Source organism: Phoenix dactylifera, chromosome 8 (genome assembly GCF_051530095.1).
Source record: "Phoenix dactylifera cultivar Ajwa chromosome 8, Ajwa_hap1_PhDact_Kaust_v1.1, whole genome shotgun sequence".
In the NCBI taxonomy this organism is placed as follows: domain Eukaryota; kingdom Viridiplantae; phylum Streptophyta; class Magnoliopsida; order Arecales; family Arecaceae; genus Phoenix; species Phoenix dactylifera.
The window spans coordinates 10,216,151-10,231,841 of record NC_143197.1 but is presented as its reverse complement, the minus strand read 5'-3'; the positions used below and the strand labels follow the sequence as shown (position 1 = coordinate 10,231,841).

The window sequence follows — 15,691 nt, the reverse complement described above, 5'->3', positions numbered from 1 at the left end:
GTCATCCTCGTCCCCCTATTTTTTTTTTATTCATGCAATCTTAGCCGTGTCTGCCCACCAATCGTGACCATTCTTCGCCACCAAGCGTGGATCTTAGGTGATCTCGCGTTCTTTCCGCGTCCAGGCTAACTTACGCTTTTACCCTCCACATGTCACATCCCCAAGACTTGTGTTTCCGGACGCGTGATGCCGGTCAGCGAAGCTTCCCATGTACCCGTAGTATAACATAAGTAACATGTACACCCACTGGCGCACCCGCCAGCGACCCCACCCCTCTGTTTGCGGGTGTACGACTGAGTGCGTTGCCCTGCCTAGGATGAGAATAATCTTTTAATGTCAACGTCGCGAACCGGCCGCAAATGTATTTAGTTGCCACGTGGAACTTTGACGAAAGCCCAGGACGACCTAGAAGGGGCACTCTTGTAATTTCGCTCACAATTTCCTCCCAAATACCGGCCAACTCGTCGAGCCGGAAAGCGAGCCGAAGCAGCCGCCATAATTTTCTATGACGGCGATATTTGTCCTATAATACCCGCCTCTCCCGCGATCGCCCCTCGATCCCTTTTACTCAGAATCTTAACCCTCGATCGCTTGCGATCTTGGCTTCTCTGTAACCCTAACTCCCGTTCGCTTTCGATCTCGAATTCTCTGATCTCTGTTGTCTTCGATCATGGCGCACAGGACGCTGGAGGTCACCCTGATCTCGGCCAAGGACCTCAAGGACGTCAATTTGTTCTCCAAGATGGAGGTCTACGCTGTGGTGTCCCTCTCCGGAGACACCCGGTCGCGGCAGCGGACGCCGACGGACCGGGAGGGCGGCCGGAACCCCGCCTGGAACTCGACGTTCCGCTTCAACGTCCCCGCCGACGGATACGGCCGGCAGGTCCTCCACATCCTCATCCGCGGCGAGCGCGCCCTCGGCGACCGCGATGTCGGCGAGGTCCACATCCCCTTATCCGAGCTCCTCGACGCCGCCCCCGGCGACGGCCCCAAGTTCGTCAGCTACCAGGTCCGCAAATGCACCTCCGGCAAGCCGAAAGGCGTCCTCAACCTCTCCTATAAGGTCGGCGAGAAGATCGCCGCCCCCGCGCCTGCTCCGCAGGCGGCGTACCCGCCTCCGGTGGGGTTCCCCAAGTCCAATCAGCCCGTCACCGCCTACGCCCCCGCGGGCGCCTACCCGCCGCCGGCGAAGGCCCCAAAAGCCGGCGAGACTGTCGCCGCCTACCCGCCGCTGGGGACGGCGCCCAAGTTCGACGAGCCCGTCACCGCCTACGCCCCCGCGGGCGCCTACCCGCCGCCGGGGAAGGCGCCGAAAGCCGGCGAGCCTGTCACCGCCTACCCGCCGCTGGGGAAGACGCCTAAGGCCGACGATCCTGTCACCGCCTACCCGCCACCGGTGAAGGCGCCCAAGGCCGACGAGCCCGTAACGGCGTACCCCGCCGCCGGCAGCAGCTCCGCCGGGTACCCGCCCTACGGAGCGCAGCCATACCCCCCGCCGGCGGGGTACCAGGGGTACCAGCCGCCGCCGTACGGGTACGCGCCGCCGCCGCCGCCGCCGCCGCCGCCGCCGCACCAGGGCGGGTACGGTTACCAGCCGTCAGGGTACGGGTACGGGGCGGCGCCACCGGTGGCGCAACCGCAGAAGAAGAAGAATAAGATGGGGATGGGATTGGGGGCGGGGCTGATCGGTGGGGCTCTCGGCGGGCTTCTGATCGGGGATATGATCTCGGATGCTTCCAACTACGATGCTGGCTACGACGCTGGGTTCGATGATGCCGGTGGGTTCGATTTCTAGGACTGTATTAAAGAAATTTAATCTCGTTTCTCTGTCGTTGGAGTTTGGTAATTACGTAATTAGGAAGTTGCACTCGTTAGCGTTGTACATAGAGGTCGGATACCTTCTTGCCTCGCTTGCGAAGTATGCAACAAAAACGTGTTTTTTTGTTTATTTGAAACCACTTTTTTTTTGTTTTCGTGATCTATGTATTTTGGATTAGAATTGTCTTTGGTTTTGAGTAGTGATGGATTTTTTTTGGAATGTGGTTGGGACTTATTAAAATTTCATTCGGATTTCAATTTCAATTTCAGTTATGAACCAAATATATCGGAGAATTCATTATGATTTCAATTCCAATCCTGGTCACGAATTGATTCATGGCCAAAATCAGAATGGGAACTGAACTTCTCGCAACCAAATGATTGGAATGAGAGTCACTCATTCCCATTTCTTAGAGTTCAACTTTTCCTAATCTAACATGCCCTATGTATAACGCATGATGTAATTTTGTAGAAAGTATGTTTTCTTCTCCTTCATCCTCATCCTCCTCCTCCTCCTCCTCCTCTAGTGGGGTGATATTATGGGAGAGTTATGGTTATATGTTTGAGTTCAGACTCATGAAATTTAAGATCTACTAGGAGCACAATAAAGGAAAACCCAGACAAAGGCCATGAGGGTGGATGGACAAAGGCTCCTGCTCGAAGCCGGAGCAAGAGCACGGAGAAATGTGCGAACACAAAAACAATTTGAGGAATCCTTTTTAAAGAAGTCCTTTATGGTAATTTAACATATATTTTGAACGAAGATATGACAGAGTTGGAGAGAAGTAAAGGTAATGGTTTGCCATAATGAAATTAAGCAATGCCTAGTGGTGGAACATTGGAATGCTTTAAATAATGAATGTTTGATCATAAGAAGCGGAGAAGGGGACTGCGCAACATTGGAAACTAGGTGACTCTTCTTCTTTCTTTCGTTCATTAAAAAGGGGAAATGCCTCTCTGAATTTCGTTTATTTAAAAGAATATGTACACGTGATGGCATGTCAGCTGCAACGAATTGGCAAATTACCATCATTATTTCCGGATAAGAGTAGCGAGAGACGGTGAAGAAGGCGGGATAGTGTGGGGAAAGTGGTGTTTGGCCGAAAAGTTGGCTATCCGATTGAGCCTAAACTCTTTCAAGGCTAGTTTTCTTTAGCAAAAAGGGGAGGTCCTGACCAGGTAAGTTAAGCTCCTAAGTGCGTTTGGTACACCATGCGAGTTTGAGTCCCTCGTCATCCTGTAGCAAAAATCACGTACACGTTAGAGCTATATAAATTGCCGTTTTCATAAAAAAAAAAAAAAATCCCGTCAAATCCAACAAATATAATAAAGAAGCTGCCCTAAAAGCAGGGCTGGCTCCACTCTTAGGTGATTGAGGCAGCTCTGACCTAAAGAAGACCTACCACAGGAAAGTTAGCAGTTTTGATGTTAAAGCTTCCGAGTTGAAACACTCTCTGGTTTCATTCTTTCCACAAACACCAGTTGAAACATTTCATTTATTCCGGAATCGGAAGCTTCCAGCTGATGCCACCAAACTCAGATGTAATGCCGCCATGACTTTAAGAATCTATAGCAGTTTTTAACAGCAAAGGAATTTGAGGAGCTCCACTTCCATTTCACTTTATCCTCTACCTGTGTTAGGGAAAACCTACTCAGAAGATTCCACAGCTGTATCTGTTCTTCTTTGGCTTGAGTTAACATGGGAGATGTTGCTGAAAACCAATCTGCTGAACCTTGAACGAAGTTGGCCACAGTATCTTGCTTCTGTGCACTGAGGAATAAGATGGGGAATACCTTCTTCGACGACTCATCATGGATCCAAGAGTTGTGCCACAGAGCAGTTTGATTTTCATTACCCGTCTGATCAATAGACACGCTAGCGAAGAACCATGGGCTCATTTTCATTATTTCCTTCCAAAATGCTGAGGCTTTAATAGCGTTTGAGACCTAGCTTGGAGGTGTTTTTGAGAAGTGCAATAGGTGTATCAGTCATCTCCATGGTCTGGTGTTTCAGTAGAAGAATCTCCACCACCATTTGGTTTGTAAACTTTGATTTAGGGTCTTTATATTAAGGATTCCAAGACCACCCAAATGCGTCGAGCGGCAAGCTTTTTCGCAGCTCACTTGATAATGCCCTCCACAAAACGAATCGTTCCCTCTCCATAGATATTGCCTTCTTTTGAAGTCAATGTGTTTGATGACTTTTGCTGGTATTTGAAAGCATGGCATCCAGTAGACTGGGTAGCACTGAGAATGGAGTTGATTAAGGCTAACCTTCCACCAAACGTTAATAATCTTCCTTTCTAGGAGGCCAGTTTTTTTTTTTTTTTCTATTTTCTGTTCCAAAAATCTCCAGTCAGATCTTCTAGGCTTGTTATAGTGAAGAGAGAAACCCCATTATTTAAGCCGAAAAATTTTGGCATAAATCTAATTTCTTTCATCGTCCATGTTCAGACCAATGAGTAACTTTTATACAAGTTGACCTTTAATCTACATGGTATCTCAAATGAATATATAATGAACTTTGGGTTCTTAATGAACTCCTTTGAGGCTTTGCAGAAAATCTAAGTATCATTTGCATATTGGAGGAAGACGATACTTCTAGAAATCTAAGAGGAGCCCACACTTGTGATGAGGTTATTCGCCGCCGCCACATTTAGCAAACGTCGTAGTGTATCAGGTGCGAGGATGAACAGGAAGGGGGATAATGGATCCCCTTGCTTGAGCCCATTTTTAGAAGCAAACCACTTTGTAGGCTTTTCATTGATGAGCAGAGATGGTTTTGTAGAATGAAGCAGCTTCTGTATCCAAGAACACCAAGTAGTGCTAAAACCTCTTGCCTTTAGGAGTTTTAGGAGAAATTCCCAGTTTAGGCAGTCGAACACTTTTCTAAAGTCCAATTTTAGGACAATACCTTGGTGGTATGATCTCTTGCAGTGAGCGATAAGCTCAGCAAATGTGACGAAACAGTCTCCTATTTGTCTTCCTTTAATGAACGCCGATTTAGATTGGGAGACCAAGATGTTGATGAAGTTTGCAAGCCTGGTGCAAAGAACTTTGGAGATAATTCTCAAAACACCATGAACCAAACTTATAGGCTTGTTGTCACTTACAGTTGTGCAATCTTGTTTCTTAGGAATCAAAGTCAGGTAGGTGTAGTTCAATCTGGTAAGGTCAGTAGATCAGTGGTGGAACTCTTCAAATAATTTGACAATGTCCCCTTAATTAAAGCCCAATATTGCTGATAAAAGGACATTGGGAAACCGTCGGGCTCTGGTGCCTTGTCTCTGCCCAAGCTGAAAGCTGCTCTTCTGATTTCCTCCTCTGAGAAATGCTCATCAAGCTAAGACAGGTTCAACTGCCCTCCTTCATAAATATGGTCGAGGGGTGGCGCTGCATGGATCTAAATAGAAATGAACAAAAATCTCTTTAATGCCATGCGTAGCGTCGAAGGTTCTGCCTTGATAGCTAACGCTACTAATAGTATTTTTCTTTTTCTTGCACTGGGATAAGCATGGAAGAATTTAATGCTACGTCTCCGTAATTCAACCATTGAATTCTCGACTTTTGCCTCTACACTACTTCCTCATGGAGAAGGATGCTGCTAAGCTTTTTCTTTTTTAAGCCGTGTTCTTTCTATTCTTTCCAAGGGAGTGAGGTTGTTGTTACACATCCTTATGTATTATGGATGAAGTCCAAACTGAAACTAAACTAAATTCTGTTATTCAGTTAGTCAATCAGTTAGGCAGTTACTCAGTTAGCTCTTAACAGTTTAGTTCCTATATATATATATATATATATATATATATATATATAACTTCAGCTTGTAAGAGATAGATTCAGAAGTAAGAATAAACACTCGGCTTACTCTGTTCTCTTCCTCCAAGATTATTTCCTCTGAATACATTTTCCATTTCCTTCTTCATACAAAAATTTACATGGTATCAGAGCTTTAAGAGCTTCCGACCATGGCTGCATCTACTCACAGCAGTGCGGATTCCATTTCTTCTCCGTGTCACAGCATAGTCGAAGATCCCATGAACCCTTTCTTCTTACATCATGGCGACAGCACAGGTTTGCAGCTTATATCTTTAACCTTGAATGAAGAAAACTATTCAGCTTGGAGCAGATATATGATCATGGCTCTAAGTGTTAAAAACAAGGAAGGATTTGTCGATGGAAGCCTTCCTCAACCTCCATCGAATGATCCATATCATGCGTCCTGGAGAAGGTGTAACATGGTTGTTTCAGCATGGATTTTGAATTCAATCCCAAAAGAAATGACCACTAGTGTAATATACATGGAGACAGTAAGAGAGATCTGGCTTGACTTAAAAGAAAGATTTAGTCAAAGCAATGGGACAAGAATCTACCAGCTGCAGAAGGCTATCTCATCCGTTTCTTAGAGTCATGGGAGTGTAATCTCCTACTTTACCCGCTTGAAGGGACTTTGGGAGGAGTTAGCCAATTTCCGACCTCAGCAACAGAGTGAATATCAAAATGAAGAACAAGTGATTCAGTTCTTGATGGGATTAGATGAGTCCTACTCCAATGTTCGTGGACAGAACTTATTAATGGATCCCCTGCCATCAGTTAACAGGGTTTTTGCCCTTATGCTTTAGTAAGAAAAGCAACGTGATGTGACTGCAATGATGCAAACTTCTGATGTCGCTGCATTTGCTAGTAAGTCCACTCACAACTATAACCAGTCTTCTTCTAATCAGACTGCAAAACACATTCAAAAACAAGTTAATGTAGGCCAAATAAATAGGAGAGATAGGCCCATATGCAGTCACTGTGGTAGAACAGGACATATCAAAGAAAAGTGCTACAAACTTCATGGATTTCCACCCGGATTCAGCTTCACAAAAGGCAAAAGGACGACCCTTGCAGCTAATCAAGTTTCTAGTCCTGATACGCCGAAAATGTTTCTTGATTTTTCCAAATTTCTATTACTCCCGATCAGTGTCAGAAAATTCTCTCAATGTTAAAGCCACAGCTGCAGTCGTATGAGAGTGCTGCTGCTTCATTAAAAATCCCACAGCCCTCGGTACATCACGTTGGAGACTTACGACCCGGTACCAACAACTCCAAAGTGCCTTCATCCTCTGCATTATCAGGTAACAATGTCTGTTCTTGGAGCATTCTTGATCATCAACAAGAACACATCCCTTGGATCATAGATACCGGTGCCACAGATCACATAGTATGCGCCGTCTCTTATTTTTTTGCAAGTGCAACCGTCTTCAACACCACTGTAAAGCTTCCCACGGGTGAAAGAACCCCTGTTACACACATAGGGATGGTCAAGATTTCGGACACTCTCATTTTGACTAATGTGCTGTGTGTTCCCAAGTTTTCCTTCAAATTAATCTCAGCAAGTAAGCTGATAGAGACACATAATTGCTGTTTAATTTTTCTGTCAAAATGCTGTTTGATACAGGACCTGTTGAGCTGGACGATGATTGGACTGGGGAAGCTTAAGGATGGCCTTTATCATCTTCAGCTAAATAAAAATAAAGTCACTCCTTGTTCCACAGCACATTCAGCACCTCATCCTGGTTTTGTATGTTCAGCTGTTAACCCAATTTTTCTTCAAAATTCTGTTCAAAGTAATAATCATCTTTGGCATCGTAGATTAGGTTATCTATCATATCATAGACTCGATATGTTACAAAACCTAAGATGCATGTTACTCAAAATGAACATTGTGCCATTTGTCCCCTTGCTAAACAACATAGGCTGAGTTTTTCTCATTCAAACCATGTTTCCCATTCTATCTTTGAACTGATTCATTGTGATATTTGGGGACCTTTTTCTACTCCTTCACTTGATGGATCTAAGTATTTCTTAACAATTGTGGATGATTACAGTAGAGCTACTTGGGTCTACCTGATGCATTCTAAGTCTCAAACTAGTAATATAATTCAGTCCTTTTGTGCCTTAATTGACACCCAATTTTCTGTTAAGGTCAAGTCTATTAGAACAGACAACGGGCTAGAGTTTAATATGGCAAGTTTTTATGCATCAAAAGGAATTATACATCAATTAAGTTGTGTTGATACTCCTCAACAAAATGGAGTGGTAGAAAAGAAAATCAACATATTCTCAATGTTGCTGGGGCCTTAAGGTTTCAAGCTAATCTCCCTATGAATTTTTTGGGAGATTGCATTTTAACAGCAGTATATCTCTTTAATAGAATACCAACTCCTAAGCTTTCAAACAAATCTCCTTATGAAGTCTTGTTTTCCTCTAAACCTTCTTATTCTCATTTGAAAGTATTTGGTTGCCTATGTTATGCTTCTACATTAAAAAGACATAGGACAAAATTTGATCCTAGAGCTAGACAGTGTGTCTTTCTTGGATATCCTCATGGTATCAAAGGTTACAAACTTTTTGGCATTCAATCCAAAACTACATTCATTTCTAGGGATGTTGTTTTTCATGAATCAATTTTTCCATTTCAACACAATTTTTTTCCTAATACTGCTCCACTTGAAACTCATGACACTATTTTCCTTAAGTCTCCCATTACTTCTTATGACCATTATCCCTCACAAACTTCCTTTCGGCCTGCACACTTGAACACCCCAAGTATTGCAAACCCATCTCCCATACAAAATCATAACAACACTCCAAATTCAGCCGACACATATTTTGGCACACAAAATGGCACGCTCAGTGGCACAACCTCTCCTACTCCCATAGATAATTCTGTTTCACCAATTTCTTCCGCATTCCAACAGCCACTTAGAAAGTCATCTAGGATCAAACGACCCCCTACCTATCTTAGAGAATATCACTGCAATTTGGCATCTGAAATTCCCCGATTTCAGTCAAAAATTCAGAATGTAGAGTCCATGTTTCAATCAGAAATTCTGAAGAAAATTCAAAGAACAGGAGTTTCTGAAAAATCTGAAAAAGCCTATGACATATCAAGCTTTCTGGGATATGAAAAGTTGTCCCCTTCTCATCGTTATTTGGCATTGTCTATATCATCTACAACTACCCCCAAAACTTATGCTGAGGCTTCTAGATCATAAGAATGGAGAGATGCCATGAATGCTGAATTTAAAGCTCTAGTTGAGAATAATACTTGGACTATTACTTCTCTACCTAAAGGAAAAGAACCAATCAGTTGCAAATAGGTGTATAAACAGAAATTCAAAGCAGATGGAACTGAGGAAAGGAAAAAGGCAAGACTTGTAGCTAAAGGATACACTCAACAAGCCGGATTGGATTATCATGATACTTTTTCTCATGTTGCAAAATTAGTTACCGTCAAAACACTCTTAGCAGTCTCAGCTATCAAAAATTGGCATTTATATCAATTGGATGTTAATAATGCCTTTTTGCATGGTGATTTGCATGAAGAAGTATATATGACTTTTCCTCCTTGTTATGAGCAGCAAGGATAAAATGGTGAAAGATTAGTATGTCATCTAAACAAATCTATATATGGCTTGAAACAGGCTTCAAGATAGTGGTTTGAAAAACTATCTCCCTTCATCATTTCTCATGGTTTTATTCAATCTAAGGCTGATTACTCACTATTTACAAAAAAAAATGGTGACTCCTACACAACCATATTGGTATATGTAGATGACAGAATAGTTGCTGGAAACGACATCTCCTACATAAATCAATTTAAAGGAGTTCTTGATTTGCAATTCAAGCTTAAAGACCTAGGGGTCTTAAAATATTTCCTTGGTCTTGAAGTAGCTAGAAGCTCCAAAGGAATTTCTATTTGCCAAAGGAAGTATGCATTGGAAATATTAGAAGACGTAGGATATCTTGGTGCAAGACCTGCAAAATGTCCCATAGCACAAAATTTAAAGCTCAGCAGATATGAAGGTGATCCTATTACTAATCCCGTAGTTTATAGAAGACTTGTGGGACGATTACTTTATCTCACCATAACCAGACCTGATTTAACACATCCTGTACTTGTTCTGAGCCAATTTTTGGATTCACCAAAGCAACCTCATTTAGCTGCTGCATATCATGTTTTGAGGTATCTCAAAGCCACTCCGAGACAAGGATTGTTCTTCTTTTCCACTTTTGAATTGCAATTAAAAGCCTTCTATGATGCAGATTGGGCAGCATATTCTGACACTTGACGCTCAGTTACAAGTTTCTGCATTTTTCTTGGAAACTCACTTATATCATGGAAATCAAAGAAGCAATATACTGTATCAAGATCCTCAGCAGAAACAGAATATCGTTCCATAGCCTCAACTTGTTGTGAGATTACTTGGTTAAAGAATCTTCTTGCTGATTTGAATGTCGTTAAGTCAAACTTACCGACGCTTTAAAGCGTCGCTAATTGATAGATATTCGTGATTTTAGCGACGCTTTAAAGCGTCGTTAGCGTATTATTTTTTAAAAAAAATATTTAAAAATTTTTAAAACTCTGTTTACAAAATCAAAGGCATACACACTAAGCGAGATATATACATGGCACAATCAAACATATTTATCTAAACATTCATATTATCAAATTACATTTATACTATCAATTTACATTTACAATGTACTTTGAAAAGCATAAAAAAATACATATAAAACTCCAAAATAAAAGCTTCAGGGGTCGATGGCATCACCATCTCTACGCGCAGATGAAGTATCAGGAACCTGTAATAAAAAAAACTAAAGAAGTTAAGAATACGAAAATTATTAAGCTCTTTAAGAAAAATATTAAGCTCTATTCGAATAGACTCGCCTCACTTGATGATTGCAAGCAAAGTAAGGTAATTACTTGCAGTAATCACCTTTAGGAGATGAAGTTGATGCATCATAAGCAAGGCTTCATGAAGATCCGAAGCATTAGCAAAGGGAGAGGAGCTTGAGATTTGAAGGATACATTTCGTTTCCACTCCGTCAATTCATCTAAGATTATATTTATCTTAAAATCCAGTTTAGAGGGGGTGGTTCCCATCTTGCCCATCTTTTATGCTGACTTGTAGTTGATGCATAGAGTTCTGAAATATTAATTTACCATGCACCAAACCTTTGAAGCTGTCATTTTTTTCAAACCCCTTCCTATTCTCAAAAGAGAGCAAGTAAACCATGAAACAGTAGCAACGAGAGCCTTACCTCATTTAGGACTGACATTATTAGGCCAAAAGGAATCATCTGATGGATCTCCATTCCAAACACAATTTCTATCATCTGGTTGCCATCCCAACGGGTGAAATATGACATTCCAGGCTCCACTTCTCCATTCCAAACACAACTTAGAGTAAGCTCTACTTCACAGCCATTCATGGCTTTTCCTTAGTCTCCACAAAATTGTAAATAAGAGGGCATCTAAGGCACTGTGATCTAAATGAGAAACCATAGCATTAGGAAAGAATTGTAACCAATTAGACTTATTTAAAGCATGGTCCAGCTGGGCCCTGACCTAGCAAGCCTTTGGCGATTTCTACACCAAGTACGGGGGGGCCAGAGAGAAGCCAAGCTCGTGCAAGTCATGATCAGCCACAAAATTATGAAATTGATGTACTTTTCAAGAGACTTTAATTTTCCTTCTGCTGGCAATACAAAGGAGTCCCAAGCCCTACCAACACTACATGCCACAAAATTTAGCAAATCCATGAGATACATGACTTTCATCAAGGAGAACACATTATAAACATAAATCAAAGAAAAACATCTAGTTCGAGCATCTTTTTTCGATGCCCCCCCTTATAATTCCACATCAAAATAACAGCAGGGCAAAACTAATAGCAGTTCCATATAGAAAATCATCCTCATTTTGAATCATAGGATCATTAGACTTACCTTGCTCACTTGGGTACTGACCAAGTTATCAGTTTACTAGAGAGTACCTTCACCTCCTTCAACCTCCATACTCGCCCCAACGGAGTCTCCTCCTCCATTTGAGATCCATATTTGAGAGGATTTCCAAAACCTTTGACCAAAAACACCACATTTATACAACAAATAGATGGGACCTTTTCATACTGTAATTCTTGACAAAGGACACTTCTCTAGGGGACCAAGCCACATCTCCTGTTTCATAGGTTGAGATGGGGAAATCTCCACACCCACTATGACAATATCACATTAATTGTTCTCCATGCATAGTGGGTTCATCTATTCTCAAAGGTTTGCCAATCCCAGCAGCAAGCTAGATTTATCCAGACAAAAAGAAACCTATGTGATCTGGTCAGCATTAACAAAAAGTGAGTACACTTAGATAATAATAGAGAAGACATTAAGTAATAACTTGGCACAAAGAAAGCCAAAAACTGAGTGCGATGGGGTGCCAAAACGCGCCAAGAAAAAAGATGGTCTTTTATTTTTTGGTACAATAGTTGCTCACACTGCTCTAGTGTGAGTGCAACCCATAGAGTCGAGGGAAAGAAAATGACGTATGGGTGGAGGGGCGGCTTCAAGGCATGTTCAAAGAACCTTTTTCGAGTGGTGAGCAGGAAAGGAGGCGACCCAATCTGCAGTCATGTTTGCCTTCCGATACACATGAGCAACCTGAAATGAGTCACAGTCTCTCGCTATCCTGTGAATATCCTAGAGCAGTGGGTGGCCATCGTCCCTCTACTCCTCATCTCGGATCTACTCGACCACCGTCGTTGAGTTTTCTTCCAGGAGGATATTGTCGACCCCTAGAATATGCCTCGCGAAGGTGATGCCCTCCCAAACTGCCCTGAGCTCCCCCCAATAGCTGTTATGTCACATATGCGACATCTTCCCGTGGCAACCAATCTAGAGTTGTGATCTCTGATCACAAAATTCATACCTTCTTTGTCTCCATTTGCCGCCATACTGCCATCAAAATTCACCTTGAGATGGCCCGGGGGGTGGGGGCTTCCAATAGACAAAAGTAAATTTAGGCACTGCAACAACGAAGTGGGAGTCCCAGATGTCCCTAGCCATCTCGGATGATATCGTCATGGTTGTGTTGATGATCTCTACAACTTGGAGGAGAGCTCTATCGACCACAGCCCTCGTGGATGTCCTCTTACCTTCAAAGAGACAAACGTTTCTGTCTAGCCAAATGTGATAAGGCATGTAAGCATAGGTGATGCCCCACTCAGCAGAACTCAGTCTCCTCATGGCCTCCCTTAGCTGGCGTAGAAGTTCCTCGGCCGACTTCACGGAGTGCGGCATGGGGAATGAAGCCCTCCTCCAAACCTGCACTGCCCGAGGGCAACTGAACTGCACATGGCTGACAGACTCCTCCATGTCGGGGCACTCCTCACACATGGGAATAATCCTCACGCTCCTCCTGGCCACCACACTCCGGTTGGTAGATAGCCCCATGTCACCTTCCAGATGAATAAGGCTGCACGAGGGTGGATACGCATTCTCTGAATCCACTCACCATCAATCTGTCAGATTGTCTCCCTCCCATCAGAACATGCAAGTCCCTAGTACGTACCTTCGCCCTTTCTTTCAAAGTCCAGACCAGTTTGTCCGTTGTCTCCCTCGCAGGAATTGAAAGTGCCAGAATCCTCTCAGCCAGCTGCTCCCAAATGCGTCCCGGATCAGCATGTCATTCGACTTACCTCTTTCCGGAGAGATTAGATCACTAACTCTGCACCCCTTTAGCTTTACCGAATCGACCATCGTCGGCATTCGACCCAATAGCTGTTCGGTCACCCATGCGTCCTCCAACACATCAATAGACTGCCCATTGCCAATGGCCCACCTGATCGCAGAAAGCACCACTGGAGCATGGGCGCAAATCTCTTTGCAAATGAAGGAGCAATGGCGTACTGCCCGAAAGTCAGCCACCGTGGTGTATGCACTGTACTTGCCCCTCATACACAGGCTATCCGATTTTAAGATATATCTGGCTGCATGTCTTGCTGCCAGAACCTTTCGCCTGGCTGCCAAAGAGCGTACACCCAACCCACCAAACTTGAGCAGCTGACAAATCACCTTCCAAACCACCAAAGTGGATTCTTTGGTACCATTGTTAACTATTATCCAACGTGCAGACTCCATGCTTTTCAATTTGGAGAGTGTTTTGCCTTTGTTGTCGGCAAATAGGAGGCCTCATTTGTCTTAAGAGTTCAGGTAAAGGAGATCTTCTAGGGTGATGTTGTCTTTGGAGAGGCCAAGAGTTCTGAGTTTCTTAGCTCGACGGCAGGAACTTCATTTTGCTGAGCAGTGAGCCATTGGTGTGTGAACCAACACAGCAAAAGGAGTGAATTCATTCAAAGGCGAAACTGCTGTCCTGCCCGACACACCTGGTTTGATGAAAAGGACTGAAAGGATGTGAGAGAAGACATTTTTGATGGGAACAGTAGTGGGCAATGACGTTGAAGTGACTTTGGCCGCGAAGCATGAGATGACTCTCGTAGGTTCGCTAAAGGAGACTATAAAGGCTATGAGGGGACAGCTGATAGTCAAAGATGCTTGCCTTCTCGCAGGTGAAGGGGAGAAAACTTTTGATGATTGAGGTATGTTGGGAATGTGCAGAAGGACGTTGTTCGACTCTTGAGATGCTTGGCCAGGGTTTTTGAGATGGTTGAAGGCTGAGAGGGAATAGCTCAGTAGCTTCTTGCTTGGTGTCCCACACGAAGACACCCAAAGCATCGAACTGGGTTTCTGCAGTTTGCCTTGAAGTGATCTGAGCTCCCACATCTAAAGTAGGTGCCCTTTTTAAAGGGCTTGGGCTTGACAAGAGGCATAGAGGGAGAAGTGGAGGGACTTGTACTGATGGAGTGGTTTACCTTTGTTTCAGGAAGCAATTGGCTTTTTTTTTGGCTTCTGGTTAGTGGGTCGGCTGCTCAAACTGCTCTCACATGAGCACAACCAGCTACATCACTAACGAGGAGGCTATAAAGGCATAAGGAACTAAGAATTGTTGGGTCCATAGGAACTCCTTGGAATGCTAAGCAGCGAAGAAGACGACCCAATCAGCAACTTGGTTCGTCTCCCAAAGAACATGCCTGATCTGCATGGCCCGACACTCCCATATCATCCGGTACATATCGTACATCAGCAGATGCTCTACCTCCTTCCGTCTCTCCGCCTAAAGGCGATCAATCAAAACAGCGGAATCGCCCTCCAGAATGATCCTGTCAGCCTTCATCACATGATGCGCATGAGATAGCCCCTCCCAGGCAGCCTTGAGCTCTGCTCCAAATGCCGAGGCTTCAATGGAACAACATCCCTCTGCAGCAATCAGCCTAACACTATGGTCCCTAACGACAAATGCCACACATGTCCAATCTCCACTAGCGAGCAAGCTTCCATCGAAATTCACCTTAAGATAGCCAAGAAGTGGGGGCTCTGAAGAGACGAGAATTGCATGAAGACTAATATCAAATCCTGACACTTGATGCATAAGTTTAATAATTACATATAAGATTTTGCTTTCTAACAAACAATGAATATTAATTACAACCCATCCTCGTTTAATAAAAAAAAATATATAACTAATTTATAATCTCAGTGGAAGTAGTAAACCATGATAAGGTACCTATTGTTAAAATTCAAAGAATTATTATGCTAACAAAAGATGCCCTTGTCTAAAGGCATATCCTTAGAATAGTTATAAGGTTTGAATCTTAGCATGTTTACTTTTATAATCAGGCTATATGTATTAAGATCATAATCCTCCACTAGATATACAAGGAACAACATTTCTTTGCTATCTTTTCTTTTTGGATTGATAACGACCAAATATGCCACCATTACATTCTCATTTGATAAGCCCTAGATATATTCCCTAAGATCCCTAGGCACATTGTCATCCAACACCCAAGATATCCCCAATCTTCTAGCATGAGAGGCGATCCAATCCACTGCTCGGTTTTCCGTCTTAGGATGTGTTGCAGCTTGATCTCTATAATTCCATCAATCATGGTAGTGCAGTCCAAGATTAAGCTATTGGAGTTGA

At 43.2% G+C, this 15,691-nt stretch overlaps 2 protein-coding genes across 2 annotated transcripts; one reads left to right on the top strand and one right to left on the bottom strand.

Annotated features, from left to right (window-relative positions):
* Positions 1-472: 472 nt before the first annotated feature.
* On the top strand, positions 473-2,018 carry LOC103715268 (uncharacterized). Its single transcript, XM_008802840.6, has one exon. It carries the CDS (start codon positions 671-673, stop codon positions 1,793-1,795), a length of 1,125 nt encoding a protein of 374 aa, XP_008801062.4. The 5' UTR covers positions 473-670; the 3' UTR covers positions 1,796-2,018.
* An 8,383-nt stretch (positions 2,019-10,401) lies between these two features.
* LOC149752962 (uncharacterized) lies at positions 10,402-13,101 on the bottom strand. Its single transcript, XM_089924623.1, has 3 exons — positions 12,621-13,101; positions 11,649-11,731; positions 10,402-10,452 (listed from the first exon to the last, which is right to left on the bottom strand). The coding sequence occupies exons 1-3, from the start codon at positions 13,099-13,101 to the stop codon at positions 10,402-10,404; spliced, it is 615 nt and encodes a 204-aa protein (XP_089780749.1).
* Positions 13,102-15,691: the final 2,590 nt, after the last annotated feature.

Excerpts from the sequence above, each read along its gene's own strand:
- LOC103715268 (XM_008802840.6), top strand. The coding sequence starts at position 671 with ATGGCGCACAGGACGCTGGAGGTCACCCTGATCTCGGCCAAGGACCTC.
- LOC149752962 (XM_089924623.1), bottom strand. The coding sequence starts at position 13,101 with ATGGGGCTATCTACCAACCGGAGTGTGGTGGCCAGGAGGAGCGTGAGG. Across the intron at positions 11,732-12,620 it reads ACCCCCCGGGCCATCTCAAG|GTTTTGGAAATCCTCTCAAA; the intron begins GTGAATTTTGAT and ends TTTTGGTCAAAG. Across the intron at positions 10,453-11,648 it reads GGAGGTTGAAGGAGGTGAAG|GTTCCTGATACTTCATCTGC; the intron begins GTACTCTCTAGT and ends TTTTTATTACAG.